Source organism: Acomys russatus, chromosome 17, assembly GCF_903995435.1.
Source record: "Acomys russatus chromosome 17, mAcoRus1.1, whole genome shotgun sequence".
NCBI lineage: Eukaryota > Metazoa > Chordata > Mammalia > Rodentia > Muridae > Acomys > Acomys russatus.
In genome coordinates, this window is record NC_067153.1 from 16,126,817 (window position 1) to 16,152,907 (window position 26,091).

General features: G+C 45.7%; 1 protein-coding gene across 2 annotated transcripts in view; it reads left to right on the top strand.

The window, feature by feature from the left end:
* The window catches only part of Zfat (zinc finger and AT-hook domain containing), a 184,462-nt gene that overhangs the window by 33,502 nt on the left and 124,869 nt on the right, over positions 1 to 26,091 (top strand). For both annotated transcript variants that reach the window (XM_051159571.1, XM_051159572.1), the window contains exons 2-3: positions 959 to 1,135; positions 13,050 to 13,301. In XM_051159571.1, the coding sequence (XP_051015528.1) occupies positions 959 to 1,135; positions 13,050 to 13,301 (429 nt within the window). The remainder of the gene's footprint in view (positions 1 to 958; positions 1,136 to 13,049; positions 13,302 to 26,091) is intronic.

The window sequence follows — 26,091 nt, forward strand, 5'->3', positions numbered from 1 at the left end:
GTAATTTTCAGCTGGTGGGCCGAGGCCGAGGGCAGCTGGAACATGGGCTCAGAGCATGCGGCATCACCTGGCGTCGGCTGTCAAGCAGGGTGTTGAGCTTCTCTGCCCACTGACTTCAGCCACTGAGGGTACTTGAACTTCTCCAAGGTCACGCTGCTTTATAGTATTTAGGGATGGAAGTTGGAAACTTAATCTGGGTCTTTCTGGCTGGAAAGCCATGGTCTTTTGTATCATACCAGTCTCTCCAGTTCAGTAAACATGTAAAAATGTCAATAAAAATCTGTCTCTTCGTGGCTTTGGGGTCCTAAATGTGCTATTTTGTATTTGTCTGTAATTATTTTATCCAACTGAAATACGAGTCTTCCTCCTCATTATTTCTCCTTACCTAATACAGTGTTAGGGACAGGAGGCATGATTCGTTTTGTTATGAAGCGATCATGTAGTGGCATGAGGTAGCACGTCCCCAGCGACTGAGTCTCATTCGGTGCTAGAGGCAGCCCTTCAGTTGCTGAGACGGTCTTAGCTCCTGGGACGTGTTGCCTTGGCCAGGCTTTCCCTGCACCTAGCCTGAGAGTTTGGCTGGAGTACTGAGAGATCCCCTGCATGCTTCTTCCTTCATCTCAGGGCAGGGTTTAACTTCGAGGGCTTCATCTCAGGGCAGGGTTTAACTTCGAGGGCTGCGATGTTTTCATTGACTGTGCTTTTCTGGAGTGTGGGCTGCTGGGTGGATTTGGGTCACAGGAGGGTCCGTATCAGTCTCTTCAGGAGAAAGTCATGAGATATTGTATAAAATGTTTTCTAGTCATCATGGCCACCTGAAGTGTCTGCAGAGGAAACAGTCTGCAGGACACTGATGACAGTGCATACAGTTCTGTCTCTCTCTGTCTCTCTGGAGTAACCTTATTTATGTCATAGAGAATTAACAATTTTTTTTTTTTTTTTTTTTTTTTTTTTACAGAAAACACAGCCATCTTCATGTGTAAATGCTGTAATCTTTTCTCACCAAACCAGTCAGAACTACTGACGCACGTGTCTGAGAAGCATGGGGAAGAAGGGATCAATGTGGACGATGTCATCATTCCCCTTAGGCCACTGAATACTCCTGAAAACCCCAACCCAAGCAAAGGTGGAGATGGTGAGGACAGCAGGCATGCTGGGCAGGGCTGGGGATACTGGGGCGCTGTAGGTTACTGTGAGGCCAGGCCCCTGCTTCACGGACACAGCACGAACCTAGACAGTCCAGCCTGGAGCCACATGATTGAATGGAGATCTTCCTGTGGGAAGCCAGAGCTTTGAGTTTCCTACCCAATAGCTTCTGTGAGTGTTCCTCTAATACCTGGTCAGTGGTGTGTGTGTGTGTGTGTGTGTGTGTGTGTGTGTGTGTGTGTGTGTGTGTACATAAATATGTATATAGGAGGCAGGTTCCAGTGGAGTGAAAATAGGAGTCTGACCTCAGACAAGTGTGGAGTGGTTCAGCTCTGGCACCCACTAGCTGAAGTATTTAAAGCAAATGAAATTTGCTTTTTTAACCCTCACTTTACTTACTGAGAAATGAAGACACATATTCAGGTTAAGTCCGAGAATGTGCCTCCTGTACCTCAGGTCCTGCATAGATGAGGATGAAGGTAGGCGCCGTAATATACTATCAATAAAGTACTGTTGAGAAGCTTGGAAACAGTGTCTCCAAACCTGTATTATAAACTAATAGAAGGTTCAGATTGTGAGTCTTGGATTCACACAGCATCCTTCAGGTTCACAGTCAGCGGGCAAAGTGAGACACATCTGTCTGGCTATACTACTCTCTAGTCTTGAACGGTACCGACTGCAGCAGGTGCCATGGATTAGAGACGCCATCCAGGTGCTGTAATGAGGTCCCTGCAGATGATGAGGAAAAATTTATAGCACAAGAGGGACAGTTGCAAAAGACCTAGAAAATTTCCCCACAAGCCCTTTATACATGATGAGCGACAGCAGCCAGTCTCCCAAGCCCAGGCTGGGTGGCAAATGTCCCATTGAGGGGTTCGTTAGCCACTCTCACCGTACAGTTGCTCCTTCCTGGGAATACTCAAGACTGGTACTCAGAACAGTCTGCTATTGATCATCTGTCGGACACTGTTAACAAGGACAGACTCCAGACGAAACAAGGTTTGCTTAATAAGTCCCTCTGGCCCAAGTGTCGGGTGCTGGAGAAATATGTCTGACAGATGATTAAGTTGTCGAGAAGCTGGGAAGTCTTACTAGTTACTGTTTGTGTCTCATGATGAGAAGCTAAGAAAACACAGCATCTGAAGTGGGCAAAAGAGGAGGCAGGATTCTCGAGGGTCAGCATCACTATTGCTGCTGGAATGTGCCTGCGCTGCCATGGGCCAGCATCACCAGTATGCCTGCGCTGTCATGGGTCAGCATCACCATTGCTGCTGGCATATGCCTGTGCTGCCATGGGTCATCATCACCATTGCTAGTGTGTGCCTGCACTGCCATGGGTCAGCATCACCATTGCTGCTGGCATGTCCCTGTGTTGCCATGGGTCAGCATCACCATTGCTGCTGGCATGTTCCTGTACTGCCATGGGTCAGCATCACCATTGCTGCTGGCATGTCCCTGCGCTGCCATGGGTCAGCATCACCATTGCTAGTGTATGCCTGCACTGCCATGGGTCAGCATCACCATTGCTGCTGATGTGTGCTTGCGCTGCCGTGGGTCAGCATCGCCATTGCTAGTGTGTGCCTGTGCTGCCTCCACTCTCAAAGGCTTTGGGAGTGCCACAGAAACACAAGTTAGGGGAAAGTCATTCACAGTCACTTCTCAATTTGCAAGGAATGTTTGAAGGAAAAGAGGAGGAAAGCTTACATAGACTAGGAATCTGCTTTCCTGAGGGAGGCTTCCCGGGAGACAAGTTCCAGTCAAGGCGTTTGCCTTGACTGTTTGGGTTGAGCAGACGTCAACTTAGGAAGACAGGCTGTTTCTTTATAATGCTCACCTGGCAGACAGGAGTTGGCGAGTGAACATGGCTAGCACGGGAAAGTAGCTTTTGTAAAGGCTTTAGTTCTTTTTTGTCAGTCTTGCTTACTAGTCCTGATGTGAATTGATGTGCAGCAACGGGTTGGTGGTGGTGGTGCTCCCCTTTTCTGAGGAGAAAGGGAAGGGGGAAGGGCAAGAAGGTGGGTGGGTGAGATCAGGAGGAGAGGAGGGAGGGGGCTGAAATCAGTATGTAAAGTAAATAAATTAATTTAAGAAAAAGATTTTCTTACTCAAATGAAATGGAGCATCAATCAGGCAGAAAACAATTTTATATTTTATTTGTTTATTTTTATAAACAAGAACAGGAGAAATGATGGTAAAGCACGTGACCTTACAGGGGGTTCTGTTGTTTATGGGTGTTTTGTGAGATGTACAGTCTGACTTCTACCCTTCCCTCCTTACCTAAAGATGTCATTATGCATGAAAGACTTCCTCCCCTCCCTGATGGTGTGATCTGTCTTTGACCCTGGCCCTCCACAACTGGTCCCCGATGCCTGCCCCTCCACGTTATCCTCAGAGCTACCTGCGATGCCTGCCCCTCCACGTTATCCTCAGAGCTACCTGCTGAGGAACCAGCAACTGACAGAGGCAAAGGTCAACCTTCTGCCTGGGAAGCTAGTTTCTCAAAGATGGCTTGTCCAGCTTACTCCTGCGTATTCCTTGGCTTCAATCAGTTTAGGTTAACCTATAAGGACTAGCCATGTCTGTATGTGTGTAAAAGAGTCCCTTCCTCTGAGCTCTAGAACTCCATTCAAAGTCTCAAATCAATCCTCCTTGGACAGGCCAAGTGTTTACTGTGTTTGTGTTGCTTTCTTGCACATACCCCAAAGACAGCTTTGGGCCATTCCTCCCCTGAGGGCAGTTTTCCAGCACAGAGTTTGGTACCCACTGAATCCTCTTACCCAAGGACCAAATGAATGTGTCACTATATGAAATGGTCATCTTCTGTTCTCCTGATGTTGTCTCTTAGAGGTTGTGCTCCATCCTACCTGTCACATCTCAGGAAGCATCATTAGTGACCAACAGAATATAAATTAAAATGATATAGAATTTTAATTTTTTATTCAAATTGTTGAAATCTCTTAAGTATATAATAGTATTCTTCATTGATATAAGTATGGAAAGATAGAAGTTCCTAGATCCCGGTAGACTGTAAATGGGCAAAGTGTTTCACAGAGCATTCTAATAGAACCTGTTAAAATCCTAAATGAGCACACCCTCTCCCTGCCAAGCTGAGATCAGTCAGTGAATCCCAGGGCATAAAAGGAAAGGGAAATATGATTGCTTAGTGCGTGCAAATATTGGTTCAATTTTGCACAGTGATGAGAATGTTGTAATACTACCTAACATATTAGCGTAAACACGTAGTATATACTGTTCACTGTTTATAAGTTAGTGAGAAGAGACTTTCTGTCAAAACAGTTAAGTGAATTATGCATTTTCTATAGAAATACCACATAAACATAAAACGATATAGGAGAAATGCTAAAATACATTAGTGTATGCTTGAAGTTTGCTAAACTGAGCGTGCATGAGCTTTTCTCTGTGACTTTACATTCTTTTCAGTGTTTCTTATGCTTTTGACCCTTTCTATATATTTTAAGATTTTAATGACCTATTTTCAGTCTAATAATTCTATTTTTACTTACCTTTTTTTTTTTTTTTTTTTTTGGAGGTAAATCTAATGTAAAATTTTACCATATTAACAACCTTGGAGCATATATTTTTATGGTTTTAAGCATGGTCAAAATGTGTATGCTATTACAACTGCCTAATTCTAGGACATTCTCAGCCACTGTTAAGCAAAACTGAACCAACACTTGTACCCACTAAGCAATCATAGTTTCCTTTCCTCCAAGGCCTTGGAGGTCACTGACTGACAGTGTGTTCCTGTGGATGTCCACGTTCCATGTTTCATGTAAACAGGAGTCTTAAAGCATGGCCTTCTGTGTCTGGCTCCTTTTACTTAGCATGCTGTTTTCATGATTTATCCCTGTGGTAGCATGTGCCAGTTTACTTTTTTTCATGCAGGAATGACATTTATTATGAAAAATTAGCTTCTTTGCCCCTTTCGGCTCTTGTGAATAATGCTTCTATGAACAGTAGTGCACAGATCTGCACGTGCATATATGTTTTCATTTCTTTTAAGTACGTACCTAGGAATGGAATGGCTGGGTTATGTAATTCTGTGTTTAAACTTTTTGAGTGTGTATGTGTGTGTTTTATGTGTGGTGTATGTATGTGTGTGTGTGTGTGTGTGGTATGTGTGTAAGTATGTGTATGGAGTATGTGTATATGTGGTGTGTGTGTATGTTGTAAATGTGGAGGGATTAGGAGGATGTTACATGTTCTTCTATTACTGTTTTGTTCTTTTGAGTCAAGTCTCTCATTTAATTGTGAGCTCAGCATTTTGATGGTCAGCAAACTCAAAATCCACCTGTCTCTACATATGCAGGAGACTAGTAACAGTCACATTATACAGAACAATTAAGATGAGAGTCTACAATAAAATGCCCACATGGCTAATCTTGCACTTTGGGGCCATCATTAAGTAAGAGTACTTAGACTTGAGTACTGTGATACCTGGATGGTTGCTCTCATGACCAAGATCACCATGGCGTGACTCACAGGCAGGGGGCATAGACAGTGGGTATACACAAAAATGGTATGTAGACATTTCAGCATGCTGTGTACTTGATAGCGCATTTGACATGTTTGCATCGGAGATGGATAATGGTGGTTGTGCCAAGAGAGACCTTGTTATGCTGAGGAGGCTCAGCAGCACTCAGTGGCTCTTCAGTCTCCTTTTCCTTTATGATGTGTGATTTACTTGTGACTTAAATTCTTCTCTAGCACATTTTGCCCTTTTCTTTTGTATTTAATAGATTAATTGCTTGTACAGTTTAATTTTAAAACATATTTCTTGAGACTTTAATTAAAACCAGCTTCTTACAGTATGAACATTTCTTCCAGAGTCTTTCATTAGGAGCCCCGTGTTCTTCTGGTTCTTTTTGTGAAAGTCCATAAAGTCTGAAGCTCGCCCAGGCTTAGTTTCTCTCTAATGGCTTATGCTCAGGTTTAACCTTCACAATTCATTTTAACTTGAGAGATACTTGAAATGGCTTAATTACAATTTTAACTGAGCAGTAATTGATTTATTGCTTTTCTCTCCCTCTATAACATGAAGGTTCCTAAATCCTCTGCTTTACTTGAGAGCCCTTTACTTTTTGCTCACAGAGGAGCTTGTCTGCAGAATGACCTTTCACTTTCTCCCTCTTGCAAGTCAAGTCTCTGGCTGTTTTCCAAGCTGTAGATCCAGACAAAAACATTGCCAAATGGACTGAGCACCAAGCTCCAGTGTATGTGTGTGTGACTGTGATATATGGTTTGGGATGTGTGTGACTGTGATATATAGAGGTGTGTGTGTGTGTGTGTGTGTGTGTGTGTGTGTGTTTTGGTACTTGTGTGCATGGAGAGCTGGGTCACTGTTTAAGGAAGTATTTACGGGTCTTCCAAGAGCCCCATTTGGCTGTTTCATCTTCTTCCCCTCTGCAGAACCCTCAGTATAGAACTTATCTCTTTTCTAATTCTGTGTTCACTACCCATTGACCATGGGTCTGCTTTGTGCCTGGTTGCTATGCTGGGTACTGAGGGGTCCCAAGTACTGCGCTCGTTAGCTGTGCTTCTCTGGAGGATGATAATTACCTAAGAGGTACTGCAAATGCAATGGGGGTGCTAAATCTGGGCTGCTCAAGTGGGGATCATATGCTCTAGGTTGAGGGTAAAAGGAGGCTTCCTAGGGAAGTTGATGTAAAAGACTTTAGACCTGTTACTGAACTAAAATAATAAAAAGGAAAAGGAAAAAAGATGGCTGGTCCTGGGTCTTTGGTACCCGATGAATTGAAAAAAAAAAAAAAAAAAAAGAAAGAAAGAAAGAAAGAAAAAGGAAAGGAATATCACTGGTCCTAGGTATTGTGGAGGAAAAATTTATTTTAGATAAAAGGGAGCAACTAGCCAGAGGTAGACACATGTGAGAGAGTCCAGAGTAGTCAAAACCTTGAGCCATGTGAGAATGGGAAGGGGAAGGGAGGGGGGAGAGAGTTGGCCTAAAGGTACAAAGAGAATGAGTAGCCAAAATGGTTGGATTATAAAGGGACTAGCAGCCCAGCATCTGGCAGGGAGATGTTTAGGGAAGGAGGCCAGGAGGGCCCTGTAACACAGGTATGGACTCAGGGATGTTGGGAGAACTTGGTGGCTAGCCTCCTCTTTGATATGATAAATAGGCACCTGAGCCATTTGTCCAAGGTTTGACACCTATCACTTATGTTGTCTCTTCTGGACATTTGTTACAGGTAAAGCCATTTTCAATAATGCATGAGTATGTTCCTCTAACATGGTTGTAAAGTTCACTGACTAAGACAGACAGTCTTACAGTTCTGTTGAAACCTTAGCTCTGCCACTGACTAGTTCTGTGACCTTGGGTCATGTTAACTAATCTCTGCAAGTCTCAGCATTGTGTGTATGTGTGTGAGTGCCTGCATATATCTACGCACCACATGTATGATGCTGCCAGCAGAAACCAGAGAAGAACATCAGATTCCATAGCGCTCGAGTTACAAGTTGTGGGCCACCTGGTGTAGGAGCTGGGAAACAGAGCTGGGTTCTCTGTCAGAACTTGCAAATGCTCTGACCCATTGCTTCAGTGTTCTTGGCTGTGCAATGGGGACAGTGCTGATGACATCCCTGGGGAGTAAAAGGAAGCAGTACTTGTGCAGTCAGTGCTCAGCAGGCTGCCTCTGGTGTGTGTGCATCACATCGCTCACCATGCCTGTCCTTTCCGCAGTACAGCTGATGGGACTGCAGGGAGGGAACAGCTTTGGCCTTTGGCCTCTGGTGCCTCAGCTGTGCTGTAGAGCTGGATGCAGGCTTTCCCCATGCAGCATTGTTCAGAAACCTAAAAGGCTCCTGCTCCTCGGGTTCTGATAAATAATTCATTGTCTCCCCTATTGCTTCCCAGGCTTTGGAAATAAATGTCAGGAAGATTGACTGTCAGGGCCCTGCAATGTTAGTCTTTCCAAAATTTTCAGGATCTGGTGCTATCGTGACGAGAGACCAGGGTGCCATGTAAGAATGCTGGGAGGCTGCCTATCTGCAGTGCAGCCATGATTAGATCAGTGTGACCTTAATTGTACTTTGCTTTCTTGGGGTGTGAGCTCTTTTAAAATGACAAAATCAAGGAAGTGCATACATTGAATCAGAGTGAACAGGGATGCGTGCACATCTAGCTAGGAATCACATTATCTAATGATGGCCCAGTTGGTGAGGTTTTTGTTTGTTTTGTTTTATTTTGTTTTGTTTGAGACAGGGCTTCTCTGTACAGCCTTGGCTGTTCTAGAACTCGCTCTGTAGACCAGACTGGCCTCAGACTCACAAAGCTTTCTGCTGAGTACTGGGATTAAAAGCACAAACCACCACTGTCTGCAGTACTTTCTTAACTAGGTTATTGCAAGTCAGAATGTTAAGGCTACAATGGAACAGCATATAGCTGCCATGCTGTCAATCACTCTTGAGTATGCTGGCCACCGTGACATGGCTGTACTTACAACAGGGGCTCTGTAAAGCAGAGACTGATTCGTGCTTAGAAATTTGAGGTGTCGGGAGGATTGAACCCAGGGCTGTCCAATGCGAAGGCATTTTCACTGCACTGCACACTGAGTCCGGATGTTTACAGCTGACCACTGTTAGCCAGCCCGAGGGGCTTCAGTGGGAAGGCCTCTTGTGGTAGAGAATAAGGACACTCACATTCCAGTTCTGCATGCTCAGCAAACGGTTCTGGAAAAACTGCCAGGCCTTGGGAATCTCTGGGTTGTTGGTTTGTTTCCTACTTAATGAATTATATTTAGTATACATCTCACAAAGTTTTTAAAGCAATAAAAGGAGATAGTAGCTGGGAAAGAGTCTCACGAACTTGAATGATGTACAAAGGAAAGGCTTACATTGTTAAACTTTTTATTTTGTTGGGCTTTTTCTTTTGGCTTAATTTGAGAGCCTCTACCTGGTTCTTTCTGTTCTTTGACAGGGTTTTGGTCTTAGATCTACAAGGCTGGTTTTCTCAGATGAACCATGGTGCTGCCCCTTTCTTTTGTTAGAAACTTAGAACACAAGACGCAGCTAATTCTCCAAAAGCCTCTTTGGCTGTCATCACCATTTTGTCTTACCTGCTTACTGCTCAGCAAGACCTGGGAACTAAAAGGCAGCACAAGCCTCAGGATTTACAGTAGTAAGAGAGGGAAAGGACTCAGGAAGCCGTGGCTAAGTCCACAGCCGTGGTGTGTGGGTGTGAAGTAATCAAGTGATGAGGATATGGCAGGTCCTGCCTTGGTAGCTGTCAGCAGGCTCGAGGAGTAGGTGCTAGGATTTGGACAGGGCCACCTTCTAGAATGTACATTAGGGTGTGACGTGGAGGAAAGGAAGTGGGCATGGGTGAGGGAAAGAGGACATCAATGTATGTGCTTGTTCAGCAAACTCAGAGCAATTGCACTGGACAGTGTAAGGGGACGCATAGGAGAGAGTGGAGGTTCTCTATGTGTGTACATGGGTATTCACACAGGTGAGTGTGTGTGTGTGTGCGCGCGTGCGTGTGTGCGTGCGTGCATGCGTGCGTGCGTGCGTGCGTGTGTGTGTGTGTGTGTGTGTGTGTGTGTGTGTGTTATGTACTGAAGGGCTTAGGGAAAGCATGACATTCTGTTACTTTTCCTAGGGAGACATAAACAATGTCTGTGTATCCAAAATCAACAGACCAGAGAGATGATTTCATCTAGGTCTATCTTAGGGAACCAGTGAATTTTCTGGGCTCACTTATAGGAGCACAGAGGAGGGTTACTTACAGGAACATGCATGACCTAAAAACAGTGGCTTCACCCAGAAGTCCCACATTGCATGGGTGACAGCTTCCTTACAATTGCATAGATAGAGCCTACCTTTTCTTTAATCCTCTGCCTTCTACGTACTCTTGCACCTCCTGCTCCACTTCTGAGAAAACAAAGGGACACATCATGCCCGGTGAACAGTGTTCCCCAATACCTTGTCCGAGGATTGTGGGGCAGATATATCCAGAACAATGGGAAGTTCCAGAGTCAGGAGATAATAAGGAGATGAGGACTAGTAGTGGGAAAAACCTGGAACAGAAGGCTGAGAGGACAGAGCCACCTGAGAACAGAAAGAGCTTACTTGACAGACTTAGGACAAATGGCCAGAGCTCTGTGACAGACCAAGGTAAGGGACTCAGGGAGGTGCAGAGGAGGAACCCAACAGCTTTGTTGTGATGCTTTGACTTGAGGCTGCGTGGTTTTCTTTCCAGCTCCAGATTCTCAGCTTTTCCTGAAATGTGGGTAGTTGACAGCAGCAACTTGTTTTCAGAACTTAAATTATTCCAAGCTCATTTATGAATATTTCATTTTTAGCTAACTAATTGGTTTCGAGGATCTGAATTATGGATGCAGAGGATGGAAGATTAGTTTTGTCATCGTTGTGTTGGAAGCTTTCAGGGCTGATTTTACTTCTTCCTTAACTACCAGATCCCACACTGCTCATTAATTTAGTCTGGGACACTGGCTTAGGAGCTAAGGGACGGAACATATAATCAGGAGGAGGACTCTTCCTGCACAGAGCACCCAGTTTACTGGCAAAGAGACTCACAGGCAGTCTGTCCTGCTGCCCACTGTGCTGTGCTCCCACTGTGGCTCATGAGTACACACCAGCTGGCTATCTCTGGACAAAGCACCGTTTACACTCACTTTCCTAGTCCGCCAGGTGAAGGCAGAGTTCTCCACAGTTTGGGGGGCCTCAGGGCCACTCTGTGAATGGCTGCAATTTGGGGAATTGAAATGGTCTTCCTCAGGTTCAGGAACTTGCTCTAGGAACTTACAGAGCGCATCAAGGCCCTACACGTGGGACTGTCCTTGGACTAGGATGGCTGTCAGTGAAGCTTTGGCTTTCACACAGTGTTGTCTGTCAGCATGTCCTCCCATCCTTAGTGAGATCAGCACTCACCCAAAGAGTTCCTTAAGTTTCTTTGCACACTGGCATCTGGAAGACTTACTGCTCACACGTGGACATGTGGTATCCACCCTCCTGCGGCTTCCAATCCCGTTCCCACCATTCCATCCGGAAGTCAGAGCTGCTGTGTCATGTTGCCAAGTCCCCTTCACAATGGCACTTAGGTCAAAGCTTTCAGGCAGACATAGATACACTTATCAAGAAGGACACAGGGGCCTGGAGGTCCCCCAGGGCAAGGCGCACACCTCTCCGTGGGTTACCTTCATCTTGACTAAACAGCTGCATACATAGGGTATTCAGAGAGCAGTGTCTGTCTACACAGCAGGGCTTTGCTCACCATGGGGTTAGAGCTGGGCCACAGACTTCAGTAAGCTACCGCGTGCAGCAAAGCTGGTGGGTGTGAGGTGGGCGTTTTATAGATCCTGCTAATGCTGCTTCTTGGATGTTAATTGCTGTTCCTTCAGGTTGCACATGTTGCTGTACAGAGTAATAATAGGAAGTTTTCAAGACTTTGACGTGAAGGCTTTATTCTTACTCCATTACTGGATTCCTCCTTGAACCTGCAGTGATAAGCAGCTGGTCCTCCTGGAGTGCAGCTTCTGTCCTTGCTGGTATCTAGTGCTGGCAAAGGAACCAAAGGGCTTTAGTCATTTGCCTGTTCTGCCTGATACCTTAGTGTGTCTCTGCGCCTGTATGCAGTTTCCTCCCATTTTCACCCACCCCAAATGCCCTAGTGAGATGGAGTGAAGTCTGAAATTGTCCAGGCTTCTGTTGGCTGTGGTCTAGATCCTCAGGCAGTGCTGACCTGCGGTTAGCTTTCTAGCTCTGCAGAGGTTCTGTCCCACAGGATGCTCCCTTCCTGCCCCATTCCAGTGCCCAGTGTCCCTGAATTCTTGAGGACGGTTCTGTTGGCTACAGCATCCCAGTCATGCTGCTCTGTCCCGCAGACTGTACTCCCACCTTCCTCCCTGCCTTGTGGCGTAAGTGACTCTCTTAATGAAAGGGTCACAAAGTGCTAGGTTGGAAAAAGTCTCACCTCTATCGAGAACAGGAAAAGCTCTCATTCCACAGCCAAGCCTTAACCCAAGATGGTGCCAAACTCCAGGACCCCCCTTCTCAACCCTGAGGGGTTGTCCAGTGCCAGCTCTAGCATTGAGGTGTCATCAGTCTTGGACCATACCCCTTCTTGGACCGTCTCAGGGTCCCTCCCAGGCATATAGCATCCATGAAACTCTGCTAGTCCGAGCTCACATGACTGTGTGTGTGCAGTTCTGCCCACTGCCCCTGCTTCCTGCTTCATTCCACCTTCCTTCTGGAGGTGAGTATCTTCATGATGAGCACTATTGGACCAGCATGCTTTGCAACATGGTTTGGAACTCACTCTGAAGCAGTTCCGATCGTGCTATTTAAAAATCCCCATGTCTCTAGGCAACTTCAAAAATATTATTATCTTTCGCCCTGTAGTTTGTGGTTTTACATTTTAATATTTTTTTTTTCTTTTTACCAGGACACTTTGAGTCTTTGATATAATCAGACTAGTTGTGTAACTCATTAGGAATGCGACACTCTCAGCAGGCCCCGAAAACCTTTTGCAAAGGAGTCCAGGAGCATTTTCTGAGAGCTGGATTTAAGTGGAAGCCAGGATTAATAAGGGGCAGGCGTTGTGTACTTCCAACCACCACCACAACATGGACTTGTGCCCCCTTCTAGCTTTATTGAGGGGGCGTGCGCAAAGGTTTTGACCAGTTGGTGGTCTTGAAGCAAGATATAGCAAAATCAATTACCATTAGGAGATAGGTGTGCTGGCATGAGCATTAAAAGATATTTGCAGCTGTAATTTGGGGAACCAGTCCAGATTTTTTTTTTTAAATAAAACACAGAACATGACCATATTTACACAAAGAAGCTGAGTCACTGTCCTGCTTTGCCACCTCATATGACTGCCTCTTGCCCTGTTGTTTCTTTTACAGAGTTTTTGGTTATGAAGAGAAAGAGAGGCAGGCCTAAAGGTTCCACAAAGAAGCCCAGCACTGAAGAGGAGGTCGTAGAAAACCTCGTGAGCCCCAGTGAGGATGCTCCCTTGGCTCCAGAGGAAGGGAATGGCCTGGCCCCTAGCAGCTTGGAGTGTAGCAAGTGCTGCCGGAAGTTCTCCAACACACGCCAGCTGCGCAAGCATATCTGCATCATTGTGCTGAATCTGGGTGAGGAGGAAGGAGATGCAGGTTAGTGCCACATGTCAGGTTCTCTTCCACAGCAGTGACAGCTAGTAGCTGCTCTCAGGCTTGTTGCTTGGGAGTGGGGTGTACTTGTGCAGCTCTCCCCATCTGGTTCACAATGGTGGCCTATTGCTCCTGAGCAGAGTCCTTGAGATGAGGCTGTCATGCAGTCAGTGACACCCATAGCATTCTGGTCAGAGGTGGTTTGAGAGGAGCTGTGGGGATTACAGCAGTGGTGAAAAAAACCTCTGCCTCTACCTTGGTGAGTTCATGTGCTGGCAGGAAGGGAGCTTTTGGAAGCAAAAGGCTGAAGGCCTGTCATCAACAGCATTCATTCTAGTATGAAGACAGTGGACCTGGACAATGCGTGCGTGTGAGGTAAGGTGACATCTTAGTGGATGGGTAGATCCAAGGGAGGCAGGCTGATCCCTGGTGACTGAAGGCTAGACAGTGGTGGGTGTTCTTGAAGATAAAACATGTACTTCCTCTGGCTATGTTCAACTCTGAAGCAACTTGAGTGGGGCTGAGGGTGGCCACAAACATGGCATGAAGTGGCTGCAGCATGGTACATTCATAGATAACCTTCTAGAAGGAGATGCAGAGCTGTACCAAAGCTGTCTGGGCCTCCGTGGTGGGCCTGGGGTTGTTGGGATGTACAAAGTGTGCTATGTGAGAGCCCAGAACGTGGTCAGGGTTTGGATCTGTCCTACCTTTGCTAGCCTGCTTTGGCTTCAGTTTCTTCATCAGTATTTTGTGTGAGTGATTCGAGTATTAAATGAGACAGGACTTCTATAAAGCTTGTCATAGTATTCATGCGTCAGGAGACCCAGCATACATAAGCTGCTCTATTAGCTGTTATATCCATGTGGCTAAAGCACTTTTGTTATCCTGTGTTCTAAGGACAACACGCTTGGACACTGAGAAGGGAAGACATTGTTAGGGAACAAGAGGACCTGGCCTTTGACTCCTAGGCCATCCTCTTGAATCACTCTTCTTAATTTCTTTACTGTAAATGTGTCCCATTGATGTAGCAGGATGCTTGGTCTGCAAAATCCCAGCACAGATTGGATGAATATTATTAAGTAACTCATCAATCTATACTGTACAGCCATCCAGGTGGGTGGCCAAGGCTCATTGCCAGCATCTGTGGCAGCTGATTAAAACATCCTTCCAATCCCCTAAAGAGCTCTCAAGGTGATCATGTGACCCTTGCCACTTTGTGCGATAGCATGTGCGCTAACTGAGTCCTGACATGGCAGTGGCCTGGCTGCTGTCGTACAGTGAGAGAAGTGTGAGGTTTCAGTGGGGTTCTGTGTCTCAGCTTGGAACCTAAAGCCATTTTGGAAGGCTTTAGAGAGAAATTGCTTAGGAGCCGGTCATACCATCTCTGAGCCTGAAACTCAGACAGCCCTGGCTTTGCAACTCACTGACGTGGGCTATGGGCACTACTGTTCTGTGTGTCCACTTCTCTCTCCCATCGCCTGTCTCTTTTACACACCACAGGCAAACATATACACATGCACACACACCTACCCCTCCTCTTTTCTGGCACCCTACATAATTATTGTTGCATTTTTAGCAGCCTTGGCCACCGACACAGCTTTTCTGGTTTCTACCTGATCCTTCTGCAGACTGGTTCTCTGCCATTAGATGCTGCTTGCTGTGGCTCCACAGCTTTCTCCTGTCATGCCTGAGTTACTGAATTTTTCTTTCTGCCTCCCAGACCTAGGTCTACTTTTGGGGTGAAGTAGTAAGTACTCATGTAGCTAGCCTAGGTCCTATCTCTCCATCTTAGTTCTTCACCTTTCCCCACCACTCCAGGTGACCTTGACATGTGCCACTGTGTCATCATGTTGAACAGTCCCCCATCTCCCAGTATTGAGGCCAGCCATGGCACAGTCAGTGACAATTGTGCCTTGTGTGTAATTATAAACAGGAACTTAGTAAGGTGTGTCTGTGTCACATTAGGCATGTGTCTGGGCATGCGGTTAAATTCCTAACTGGAGATCTGCCTAGTTAGAAAATATATGTTACTCCATTTCTCCTTAGAAAGCCCTCACCAACTTGTGGCCCAAAAAGGTCTTGGAACAGCATTGGATGTTATAACTTCGTTGTCTGTCTGTGTGTGTGTGCATGCATGCGCGCGCGCGCAGTTGTGCATGTGGAGGCCCAGGTATACTCAGTTATTGATACTCAGTTCCTGTCTCCTAGGCAGGATCTCTGACTGGCTTTGGGCTCTGTATTGGTCAGTGCTCTCTAGATTCATACAACTTATGGAATGAATATCTCTCTATGTAAAAGGGGAATTTGTTAGAATGACTTACAGGATGCAGTCCAGCCAATGCACCAATGGCTAGCTGTGAGCAGAAAGTCCAAGAATCCAGTAGTTGCTCGGTTCTACAAGGTTGGGTTTCTCAGCTGCTCTTCAGTATATGCTGGAATCCTGAAGAAGTATGTTCCAGTGCCAGTGAAGAAATAGAAATGTGAGCAAGGCTAGGGCAAGCAGGCAAAGAGTAAGAGCTTCCTCCTTCCATATCCTTCCATGGGCTTCCAGCAGAAGGTGTGGCCCAGATTAAAGGTGTGTCTTCCTACCTCAAAGATCAGGACTAGAAATATATTCACCTGAATCAAACCAAGCAGGAAATCTCTTACAGGTGTGCCCTCCATTTCTGGTTTATAGTTTATTCTAGATACAGTCCAGTTGACAACCACAAGCTCACTGTATAGGCTACGTTGCCTTGCCAGAGAACCCCAGGTATCCTGGATCAGCCTTCCAGGGCTGAGATCCTAAGTGTGCTGCCATGCCTGTGTTTTTAAAAAGATTCTTAATGATGTGGAGTGTTGGCTGAATTCTGATCCTTGTGCTTGCAAGGTAAGCATTTTGCTGACTGAGCCATCTCTCTTGCCCTGTTGTTAACTTTTCATAATACAGGAAATTCTAAGAAGGTGACATGTCTTTTACACTGCCCAGGAGGAAAGACTCCATTCTTAGCCCTATGCATCTTTTCAGGACTCTTCTGGGATCTCTTTGCATTTTCCCATCTAGCAGATATACTTTTAAGGTTTTAGAATTTTGTATTCATATGTGTGTGTGTGTCTGTGAGTGTTCCACATACATCGGTGTCCATAGGAGACAGAAGAGGGCATGGGATCTTCTAGAGCTGGAATTGCAGCTCCAGCCCTAACTGGTGCCACCCACATGGGCACTGGGAACTGAAGTCATGTCCTGGCAGAGCAGGGTGTGCACTTACACACTGAACCATATCTTTAAATTTATTTTTTTGGGAGAATTTCATACATGAGTATACTATTTTTACATAGCTTTCCCACTTTCTTCTCCCCTCTTGATCTCTTCCCTCACCCCTTTCATGGAGCTCATGGCCTCTTCTAATTTAATTATTGTTACATACATGTTACATACATGTACATGTGTGTATAGCATCTATCACATTCAATTAGTGTTACTCATACACATAGGGTTAGCACTGATCACCTGACATTGGATTAAACTATTGGGAGAAGGTCTCTGGACAAAGTTGATCTTCCCCCTCCTAGTGTCCCTTGCCTGCCTGTAGCTCTTCATGTAAGAATGACGCCTTGGGACACTTCCTCTATCCTCCTGGCATGTCAACGGGTATGATCATTATGTGTGTAGTTTTGAGGTGTCACATGTGCAGCATCCCTGACATGTTTAGAAGACAGCATCTTGCAGCAGGCATCCTGGTCCTTTGACTCTTAACAGTATTCTTCCCCATCTTCTACAGTTGTAGTGTTGATATATCAGCCGGGAGTGAGCGCCCTAAAAGTCATGTATTCTCTGCATTTTTGATCAGCTGTATATCTCAGTAGCAGCCTCCAGCTGCTACAGAATGAAGCTGATGAAGGGTAAGAGCTACCTTTATCTGTGTATATACAGATAAGTATTTAGAATTAGCTAGAAGATATATTGATTGAAGGAAATGGCAGTAGTTGTTTCTCCACTAGGGTCTGTGACCTCTCAAGGCTGGGATAATTGGCCAGGGATACAGTATCAGGCATTTCCTCTTATTGAATGGCCTTAAGCCCAATCAGACAGTTGTTGGTTATTCCCAAGTTCTACTGCACTATTGGAACATTTGGTGGGCCCAGCGTTGTTGTGGTTCATAGGCTTAGCAGTGGGGTCAAACTACTGGTTTTTGTTTTATTTTCTCCTTGGCAGCCTACGTAACTTCTTCTGATGATATGAGAACCAGTCCTCAGAGAGGAGGCTTCCAGTCACATCTATCTCCATTCCTCCAGGTCCTGTGTCTGAAGTGCGTAGCATCTTCAGCAGTGGGGACTTACTTCAAGTTCTGACAGGCAGACAGAGGCAATTGTCTGGAGGGCTTCTCTTGAACCCCTGACCACAACTCAAAGGGAGGTTTCCCTTGCTTGCTCTGGGGTATTAGGTGCTCTGTGCCTTCTAGGGGAGCATTATTACCCAGGGCGGCATAGTTCCACTTAATCTACACAGTGTGTGTGTTTCTAAGTATGTTAACTATGCTAAGTAAGTTTATAAAACAGGCATACTTTTTTTTTCCAAGACAGGGTTTCTCTGTGTAGCCTTGGCTGCCCTGAACTTGTTTTGTAGATCAGGCTGGTCTCAAACGCACAGATATCTGCCTGCCTCTGCCTCCCCAAGTGCTGGGATTACAGGCATGTACCACCACACCTGGCTCCTAGGCATACTTTTAAAAATTGTACACGCGCACATGCACACGCACACACACACACACACATAGGGACACAGAAACACACACACACAGGGACACATACAGACACACACATAGGAACACACACACACGAACACACACACACACACACACACACACACATGCTATTAATCTGTTTCTAGTACCTCTTCTGTTGCAGGGGCTATTCTCAGTGCTTCATAGTAAATGCCTCATTTAGTTGTCAAGCTCAAGAGGAACGTGTTGTTAGTGTGCCTTAGAAAGGAAGACTGGTCACCATGGAGACACCCCTTGCTGGCCTGGAGCTTGCTATGTAGGCCAGCCTAGTCTTGAATGCAAAGAGATCTGCCTGCCTCAGCCCCTATAGTGCTGGGATTAAAGGAATGTGTGCCACCACTCCCAGCTTGAAAAATACTGACTTGTGAGTGTTTTCCTGGGTCCCAACCTCGAACAATCAGCAAATGCCAACTGTTGTCACTTTAAATGCCATACGATATTTCTTCATAAGTGTGGGTCTATAGTTGAGGGGCATTAGGATTGTTTTAAAATAGTATTTAACATCCAATTTTATCACTAATCTTTGCATGCCATTATTGACTCAGGTAAATGCCTCATCACACAATTTTGAGTCAAAAAAGGACTATTTTCTTTTTTCATTTTTTATTATTATGTAGGTGTTTATTTTTAAAATTAATTTATTCATATTACATCTAGATTGTTATCCCATTCCTTGTATCCTCCCATTCCTCCCTCCCTCCTGCTTTTACCCTATTCCCCTCCCCTATGTCTGTGACTGGAGGGGACCTCCTCCCCCTCTATATGATCATAGGGTATCAAGTCTCATCTTGGTAGCCTGCTATCCTTCCTCTGAGTGCCACTGGGCCTCCCCATTAAGGGGACATGGTCAAATATGGGCCACCAGTGTTTGTGTGAAAGTCAGTCCCCGTTCTCCACTCAACTGTGGAGAATGTCCTGCCCATTGGCTAGATCTGGGTAGGGGTTTGAAGTTTACTGCCTGTATTGTCCTTGGTTGGTGTTGTAGTTTCAGCAGAACCCCTGGGCCCAGATCTGCCCATCATAATGTTCTTCTTGTAGGTTTCTGGGACCCTCTGGATCCTTCTATTTTCCCATTCTCCCATACTTCTCTCACCTAGAGTCCCAGTAAGATGTCCTCACATCTATTCCAGTTTCCTGATAAGTGAAGACTTTCATGGGACATGCCCCTTGGGCTAGTGTCCAATTATAAATGAGTATATACCATTTGAGTCTTTCTGCTTCTGGGTTAACTCACTCATTATGATCCTTCTAGTTCCATCCATTTGTCCACAAATTTCTGGAATTCCTTGTTTTTAATAGCTGAGTAGTATTCCATAGTGTAAATGTACCACAGTTTCTTTATCCATTCTTCAACTGAGGGACACTTGGGCTGTTTCCATGTTCTGGCTATTATGAATAAGGCTGCTATGAACATGGTTGAGCATATGTCCTTGTTGTATACTGGAGCATCTTCTGGGTATATTCCAAGGAGTGTAATAGCTGGGTCTTGAGGAAGCCCTATTCCCAATTTTCCGAGATAGCGCCAGATGGATTTCCAAAGTGGTTGCACAAGTTTGCATTCCCACCAGCAATGAAGGAGTGTTCTCTCTCCACATCATTGCCAGTATGTGCTGTCACTCAGTTTTTGATCTTAGCCATTCTGATGGGTGTAAGATGGAATCTCAGGGTATTTTTGATTTGCATTTCTCTGATGACTACAGACGTTGAGCATTTCTTTAAGAGTTTCTCAGCTATTCGATGGTTTAGTAAAAATGGGCTATTTTCATCAGTACATGCAGATTGTTGGACTGACCTGAGAACTCAGGTCGCAGCTCCCTCAGCTGAGGCCATGTCTTCCTTTGTCCTCCTGCCTCCATTGTGTCCTTAGCTACCCCTGTTGATCTCTCATCAACATCCCTTAAAAGTTTTAATTTATAGTGTTTTCATCTCTAATGGACTCTTTCTGTGCATGGTTAGGTTATTGGCTATTTGTGTTTGTATATGGTTGGTGTATTCCTCATTCATATCAATAACTTGCCGAGCGTTTTGACTTGTCCTGTGAACCTAAAATATTCTCCACAGTTTACCGTTTACCCTTTACTTCTCTTGTGTTCCTTTGTGATTTTAAATTTCTTGCCTTTGTCTTTATCTTTAACTTAGAAAGCTGTCATCATGACCTCAAATGATAGAAATATACTTCTGTATATTTCTGTTACTAGTGTGCTTTCATTTTGTATTTGAAAATTATAATTTGGAAATTGTACTTCTGCATATCGTGGGGAGTAAGGTAGTACAAACTCATACACACACACACATGCGTGCGCGCGCGCGCGCACACACACATACACAATACATTCATGAAAGAAATTTTTAATAAGCATTGTTAATGAAATGTTAAAAAATATTAGATCTACAGAGAAAACGGGTCTTGCAGTTCAAAGTCTTAAAAGCCTTTATGTTGCAAAGCCTGTGCCTAATGGCTCCATGTCTCCACCCCTTCACACAAAGCTAACTAGTATCCAGATCCCTAGTGTGCCGGTGTGGGTCAGGTCACTTGTTGCCCATACAGATTTGTCAGCCATTCTGCCAGCAGGTGGCAGGATTGCCCTGTTCCCTCAAAGCTTACCTGTTGCTTCCCTTTCATCCACATCCCAACTCCTAATAGGCATTCACTGGTCTGGTCTCCAAAGTCTGTGACTTTGTCATTTTGAGAAAGCTGTGTGAATTGAACAGCACAGTATGGGATCCTGTAAGACTGGTTAAAAAACAGCCTGTGTCTAAACTTCTAGTTTAGTTACTGGGGAATTTAAGTCTAGCCATGGTGTTTTTCCAGAGTCTCCCACTCATTTGGGGAGAGGTACGAAGTAAGATCTGCTCTTCCAGGCTGTGTCCTGTGCTACCACATTGCTGCCTTAAAAATCAGTGTTATCTCTGGCTCAGGGAGGCAGAGCACATTCCTGGTCTGTGCCTCTGGCAGGGAGGGTTTCCTCTACCCTGGCAGGAAATGAAAGTCCCTCTGCATGCTTCCTACTGTTTGCAGTCCACTCTGTGGTAATTAGGCAGTCACTGCCACAAGTCAGGCAGGCAAGCATGGCCCTCCTAACAGGATTATCAGTGTACACAGTAATAAGCCCTGTGAAAAATAGCCTCATCCTTCATTGATCCTGGTGACCTAAGAGGACTTTAATTTCACAGATACCTAATAGGAAGGTAGAAACTTGCTTTCCTCCTCTGTGGTATTGGTGAATACCTCTCAAATATGTAGAAGTGCCCTTATGCCCAGCTGCCTGGGCCTGAGGGTCATACACTGCACGGGGCTCCCAAGTCTGCTAAGCACAGCATTACAATCGGAAAACAGTCACATAATTCTTCCAGTACATGAACTACAAAGAGCACTTCAGTGACATTTCAGAAATTGACCTTGACTCTATAACTTGTTAAAACAATTAGAAGAAAACAAAATAACTGTTTTTTCTCCTCTCCTCTGAACTCTGGCAAGTTAAAATAACATTTTGAATATGTATTCAACATTTATTTATTTTATTCTGCGTTTTAATAGTAAGAGGAACTGGGAAAAGAGACCTTTTTTTTCCCCTGTTGTTATGAGGAACAGCTGGTGTTTTTTGAAAAATACTTTTCAGCCTACAGAACTCAATATGTCAGGTTTGTGAAAGTGGTTTTGGAGCCTCTGAAGTGTGTTATTTCCAGGGTCATTCCCTGAAAAGAGAGCTGGAAGATTCCCCTTTGCTCATGTTAAATATATCCCGGGGAAAAACACATGGTAGTCTCCACATCTTTCCAAAGACACCCTGTGGTCTCCTTGGAGTTTTGGACTGTACTTCAGCTCCTGTGACTGTGACAGTTGCTGGAGACTTGTTGAAGATGGTTCCGAGCTACGTTTGGGAGTTTGCAGGTGGAAAGGGTGTGTGTGCAGCAGCCCTCTGGGTGCCACTCTTTTCTCCTTGGGAAAATGAGTGAGGGTTCTGGCTGTTTTTGTTGTTGTTTGTTTGTTTTTTGTTTTGTTTTGTTTTGTTTTTTTTTTCCTTCTTAACAACTCAGGGAATTATAGGGAAAGATAGTAGCTCAGGATACCCCAAGAGCAAGTTCTCAGTACAAAGGAGATTTATTTGCCCCAGAGAAACAATGGGCAGAGAATTAGAGACAAAGCAGGAGACAGAAGAGGGAGAAGGAAGGGGAAGAGCACCTGGGAGATGGGGGGGTGGGGGGGGGGGATATTTGTTCCAGAGAGGGACAAAGGACCATCTCTGGGTAGAGGAGATAGACTTGGCACACAGGCAGGTGGCAATTTATAAAGGTAAAAGGGAAATGCTGTGGTAGGATTAGGTGAGCAAGGGAGCCTTCTGATTATTTCAATACTTCTCAGCTGGGCCTTGGTAGGCAGTCTCAGGAGGAGGACGGAGCCAGATAAGGGAATAAACCTTGGTGGCTAGCTTTAGGGATGTAGTTTAATGGTTTTTAGCAAGGCAGAGGGAATGAGTGAGAAGGACAAGGCCTGTTAGAGTCATGTTTGCCATGCTTGGGCTGGCTAGAGCCTCTTCAGGGCCTTGGGCACGTTGTAGTGAGGGTGTGTGGGTGACAGACTTTTCCCTTGGGACACACACATACTCACTCCCCCCCACCCCCAAACCCCTACCTACTTCCTAGACAGGGAGCCCACGACAGACCAAAGTGCAGATACCAACAAAGTCCAACTTGGTGAACCAATATTGGAGTTACTCACAGGAGGGGAAAATGACTCAAAGATAGCTGCATCACTAAACCCCACCTCATAAAAGTGGAAAATCTGCCTCCAGGTTGAAGAGTGTCCTTTCCAGGTGCCTTGGTTGGTCTAAACCTCTTTTAGGCAGCTGGCTGGTTTCTGCTTCAGCATATGGGCTTGACTAAGAGTCTTCTTTGTAACTTGGCTTGTTGGAGAGTGACTCTCAGCAGTCTTTATTACTTACTCTGGAAGGGTGGGGTGGGGTGGGGTTATTTAATCTGGTCAGTTTCAGGAACTTTCTGAAGCTATTTTGAGGTTGTTTTCTTTCTGTCTTAAGAAGCTTCCCTGTAGGATGGAATGTTTTGATCTGAGAGCTAACTGCTTGTGCCCAGCATGCTTCTTCTTCCCTCTGACTCAGCCCCTGCAGCCTTCCTGTCTTCCCATTGTTCCTGCCTAGTCTGATCCAATACCCTCCTCTTCTGCCCAGCACACAACTGTGCCTGATTCTACCCACAGTCATGGGTCAGGCCACACCTCCTGAGCAGAGCTTCCCAGGCATCAGGAGGTCTGAAGCCAGCAACTGCTTTCTGGTTTGTGGATCCAGTCAGAGTGAGCAGCCACCATCTTGAACTTGACCTATCATTGAGCTAGAAGGGAAGAGAGTGCCCTGGGAGTTTTCACTATAGCCTAGGAGTAACACCTGTCATTTCTGCCGTCACAGGTTATTGTCCAGGAGGGATCATACGGCCTTACCTAATCTTAAATTGCCTGTATTATAGCCATGATCACAGTGTGGAAGAGAACTGAAAATGCTTGTTTGGTGACCATCCTAAAGATTGCACAGGACCTCTACTCATGTCCAAGTTAGTCTTTATCAGTGGGTGGCATCCTATGAATATCCTGCTTGCCTGTGCTTTGGGATGGGTGTTGTACTGGCACCTAGGGCTCTGCAGTGTGTAGTGGGAATCTCTCATCTGTTTGTGGAGGTGCTCTCTGCATCTATCTTGGTACCTGTCCCCGCCATCCTGATGTCTCAGTCTCAACCATTCCTCTCTGTCACTATGCACGGGAGGCCGACTGTTTCTGCTGAATGCTTCTGTAGCCCATGTCTTTATCCTCTGTTGTCCTTGTGTAGTGGGTCCCCTCCTTCCCGCCACTGTCTCTGGCAAGAGCTCAGATCCATTCTCCCATTCCCCTCCTCACTTCATGCACACCAGTGGCTCCCAGACACGTTGAGGATACATTTATGATAAATTACCACTTGCTTACCAACTGGCTGTAATTTTAAAGTCAATAAGCATTTCTAGCGTTCCTGCTATGGCTTAGCTATTGGATTTAGTGCCCTACAAGTATCAGTCCTTTCCTCTATATAGAAGCTCTTGAAGTGTTTTCTGTTTCTGCCTCAGTTTCACAGGGAGAAAACCTAGGCAGACAGCCTATCTCGCTGATGTGGTAATTAGTCGAGCACTTTGGCTCAGGTGTGTATATTGCTGGAGCAATGTTATAAGTATTGTAAGACACACAGAGTGTTGGAAGGTCAGAAAACTAAAGTGAGGTTCCATTTCCTTCCAGAGTTTGAGTTTGGTTGCTCGGTTATCCCCAAATGTGTCCCCCTCCCCATTGAAATGGTTGCTCTCCATCAATAAGCTGTATCTTTTGGGAACATGAGGCGACCCTGTCCCTGCCCTGAAGACAGCCCCTGTCCCTGCCCTGAGGACAGCCCTTCCAGGACACCTGCTACTGTTCACTCTGCACCACCTGCCCGGTTACCTACGGCCTGGCTGCTGTCCTTCCTCTCCCTCCATCATACCACCGTCAGTATACAATGGCTTCTGAGGCTGTGGTGTCCAATGCTCTTACCTGCTCACCTGCATGCCGTCCACTGGTTTTGAGGTGCCCTTTTTACTTTCTATTCTGAATGACTACTCATAGATGTCACAGAATGCCGGCAGTCTCTAAGACAGTGTGGCACTAACACAACATTGGGTCCTTTTCCTTGGGGCACCTGCCTTCTGTATTATCCAACTCCTGCTTATGTCTAAGGGTTCAGCCCCTTTCTGTGCTCAGCCTAGGCCGCCTGGAAGCTCCTGGCTTCTCTCTATTCTGTGTGCACCCCTCCCTGTGGCCAGTTTCTGAGCTTGTTTACTATGAGCCTGTGGCTTAGAAGGTAGAATTCCATTCTGCGGGGCCTTCTTCCCTGTGGACCAAATCAAACCATCTTCCTATTCTTTTTCTTCATCAATATCCTGAGGTAAACTGTTGGCGTTGCTGGGTTCGCTATAAACAGACCTTTGGCTTGCTTGCTCTGTGGCCATGTCATGTCCCTGCTCTGTAGTATTTGGAGCAGTGCTGGCCCTGCAGGAGGTGCTCAGTCTTTATCTTTTGAGGGGATGCACCAATCCTTCTTGGGCAGAAGCTGCTACGTGCCGGACATGAAGAGAATTCTGTAGCTGCCATCTCTTCTTCTGTGTCAGGAACTCCTTTCCCTTCCCTCTGAAGAACTGTTCATCTTTCAGCTGACATAGAATGCTGCCAGTCCCTAAGCCAGTGGGCACCGGCACAGCACTGAGTCCTTCTCTTTGGGACACCTGCCCTCTCTGGTAGCAGCCAACTCCTGTCATCTCTACATCAAGGGGTCAAGCTGCTTCTTCCAGGCTCAGTGCCGGCATCCTCTTTCCTGTGCTCAGCCTGGGCTTTCCAGCAGCCCCTGACTTCTCTCTGCTCTTGTGCATCCTTCCCTGCATTACTTGGAACTTGTGCAGGGCTAGGTTCCTGATGCAGACAGCTGGCGCTGCACACACACTTCCATTGGCTCTGCAGATGCTGCAGTTCTTTTTCCCCAGCTTTTCATATCTCCCGGCTCCAGATATTCCTTTCCAATCCATGCTTCTAGGATTACTACTCCTCTCTAGAAGAAACTCCAGACTCACTGTAGCCCCTTCTTTTTACCCATCTCCACATCTTCCAGTGGCTCTGTTGACCTGTCCTTCTAGAAACTGCTGGATTCTTGGCCTTTGAAACCCTCCTCTTCCCCAGTCTTTTGTCATCTCCATGTAGAAGTCACATTGGTTTTAGACCAATCACTGCCTTTCTGGTTCTTCTTCTGGATCGAAGAATTGGTTTTTCCCAGAGTATGCAGAGCAAAGAGGGACCTGTGCCTGTTGCCGAAGCTTCTCCCATGTCCCACCATACTTTGCCTGGCCTTTCGCACTGTCATCTGAGACTGGGCTATTTGTCGCAGTCCACTGGCTGTTTTCATTTCTTGCTAGTACATATCTCCTAGATTGTTTCAGTGTTTTCCCCTTGCAAAGTCCTTCCAGCCACCGTAGCC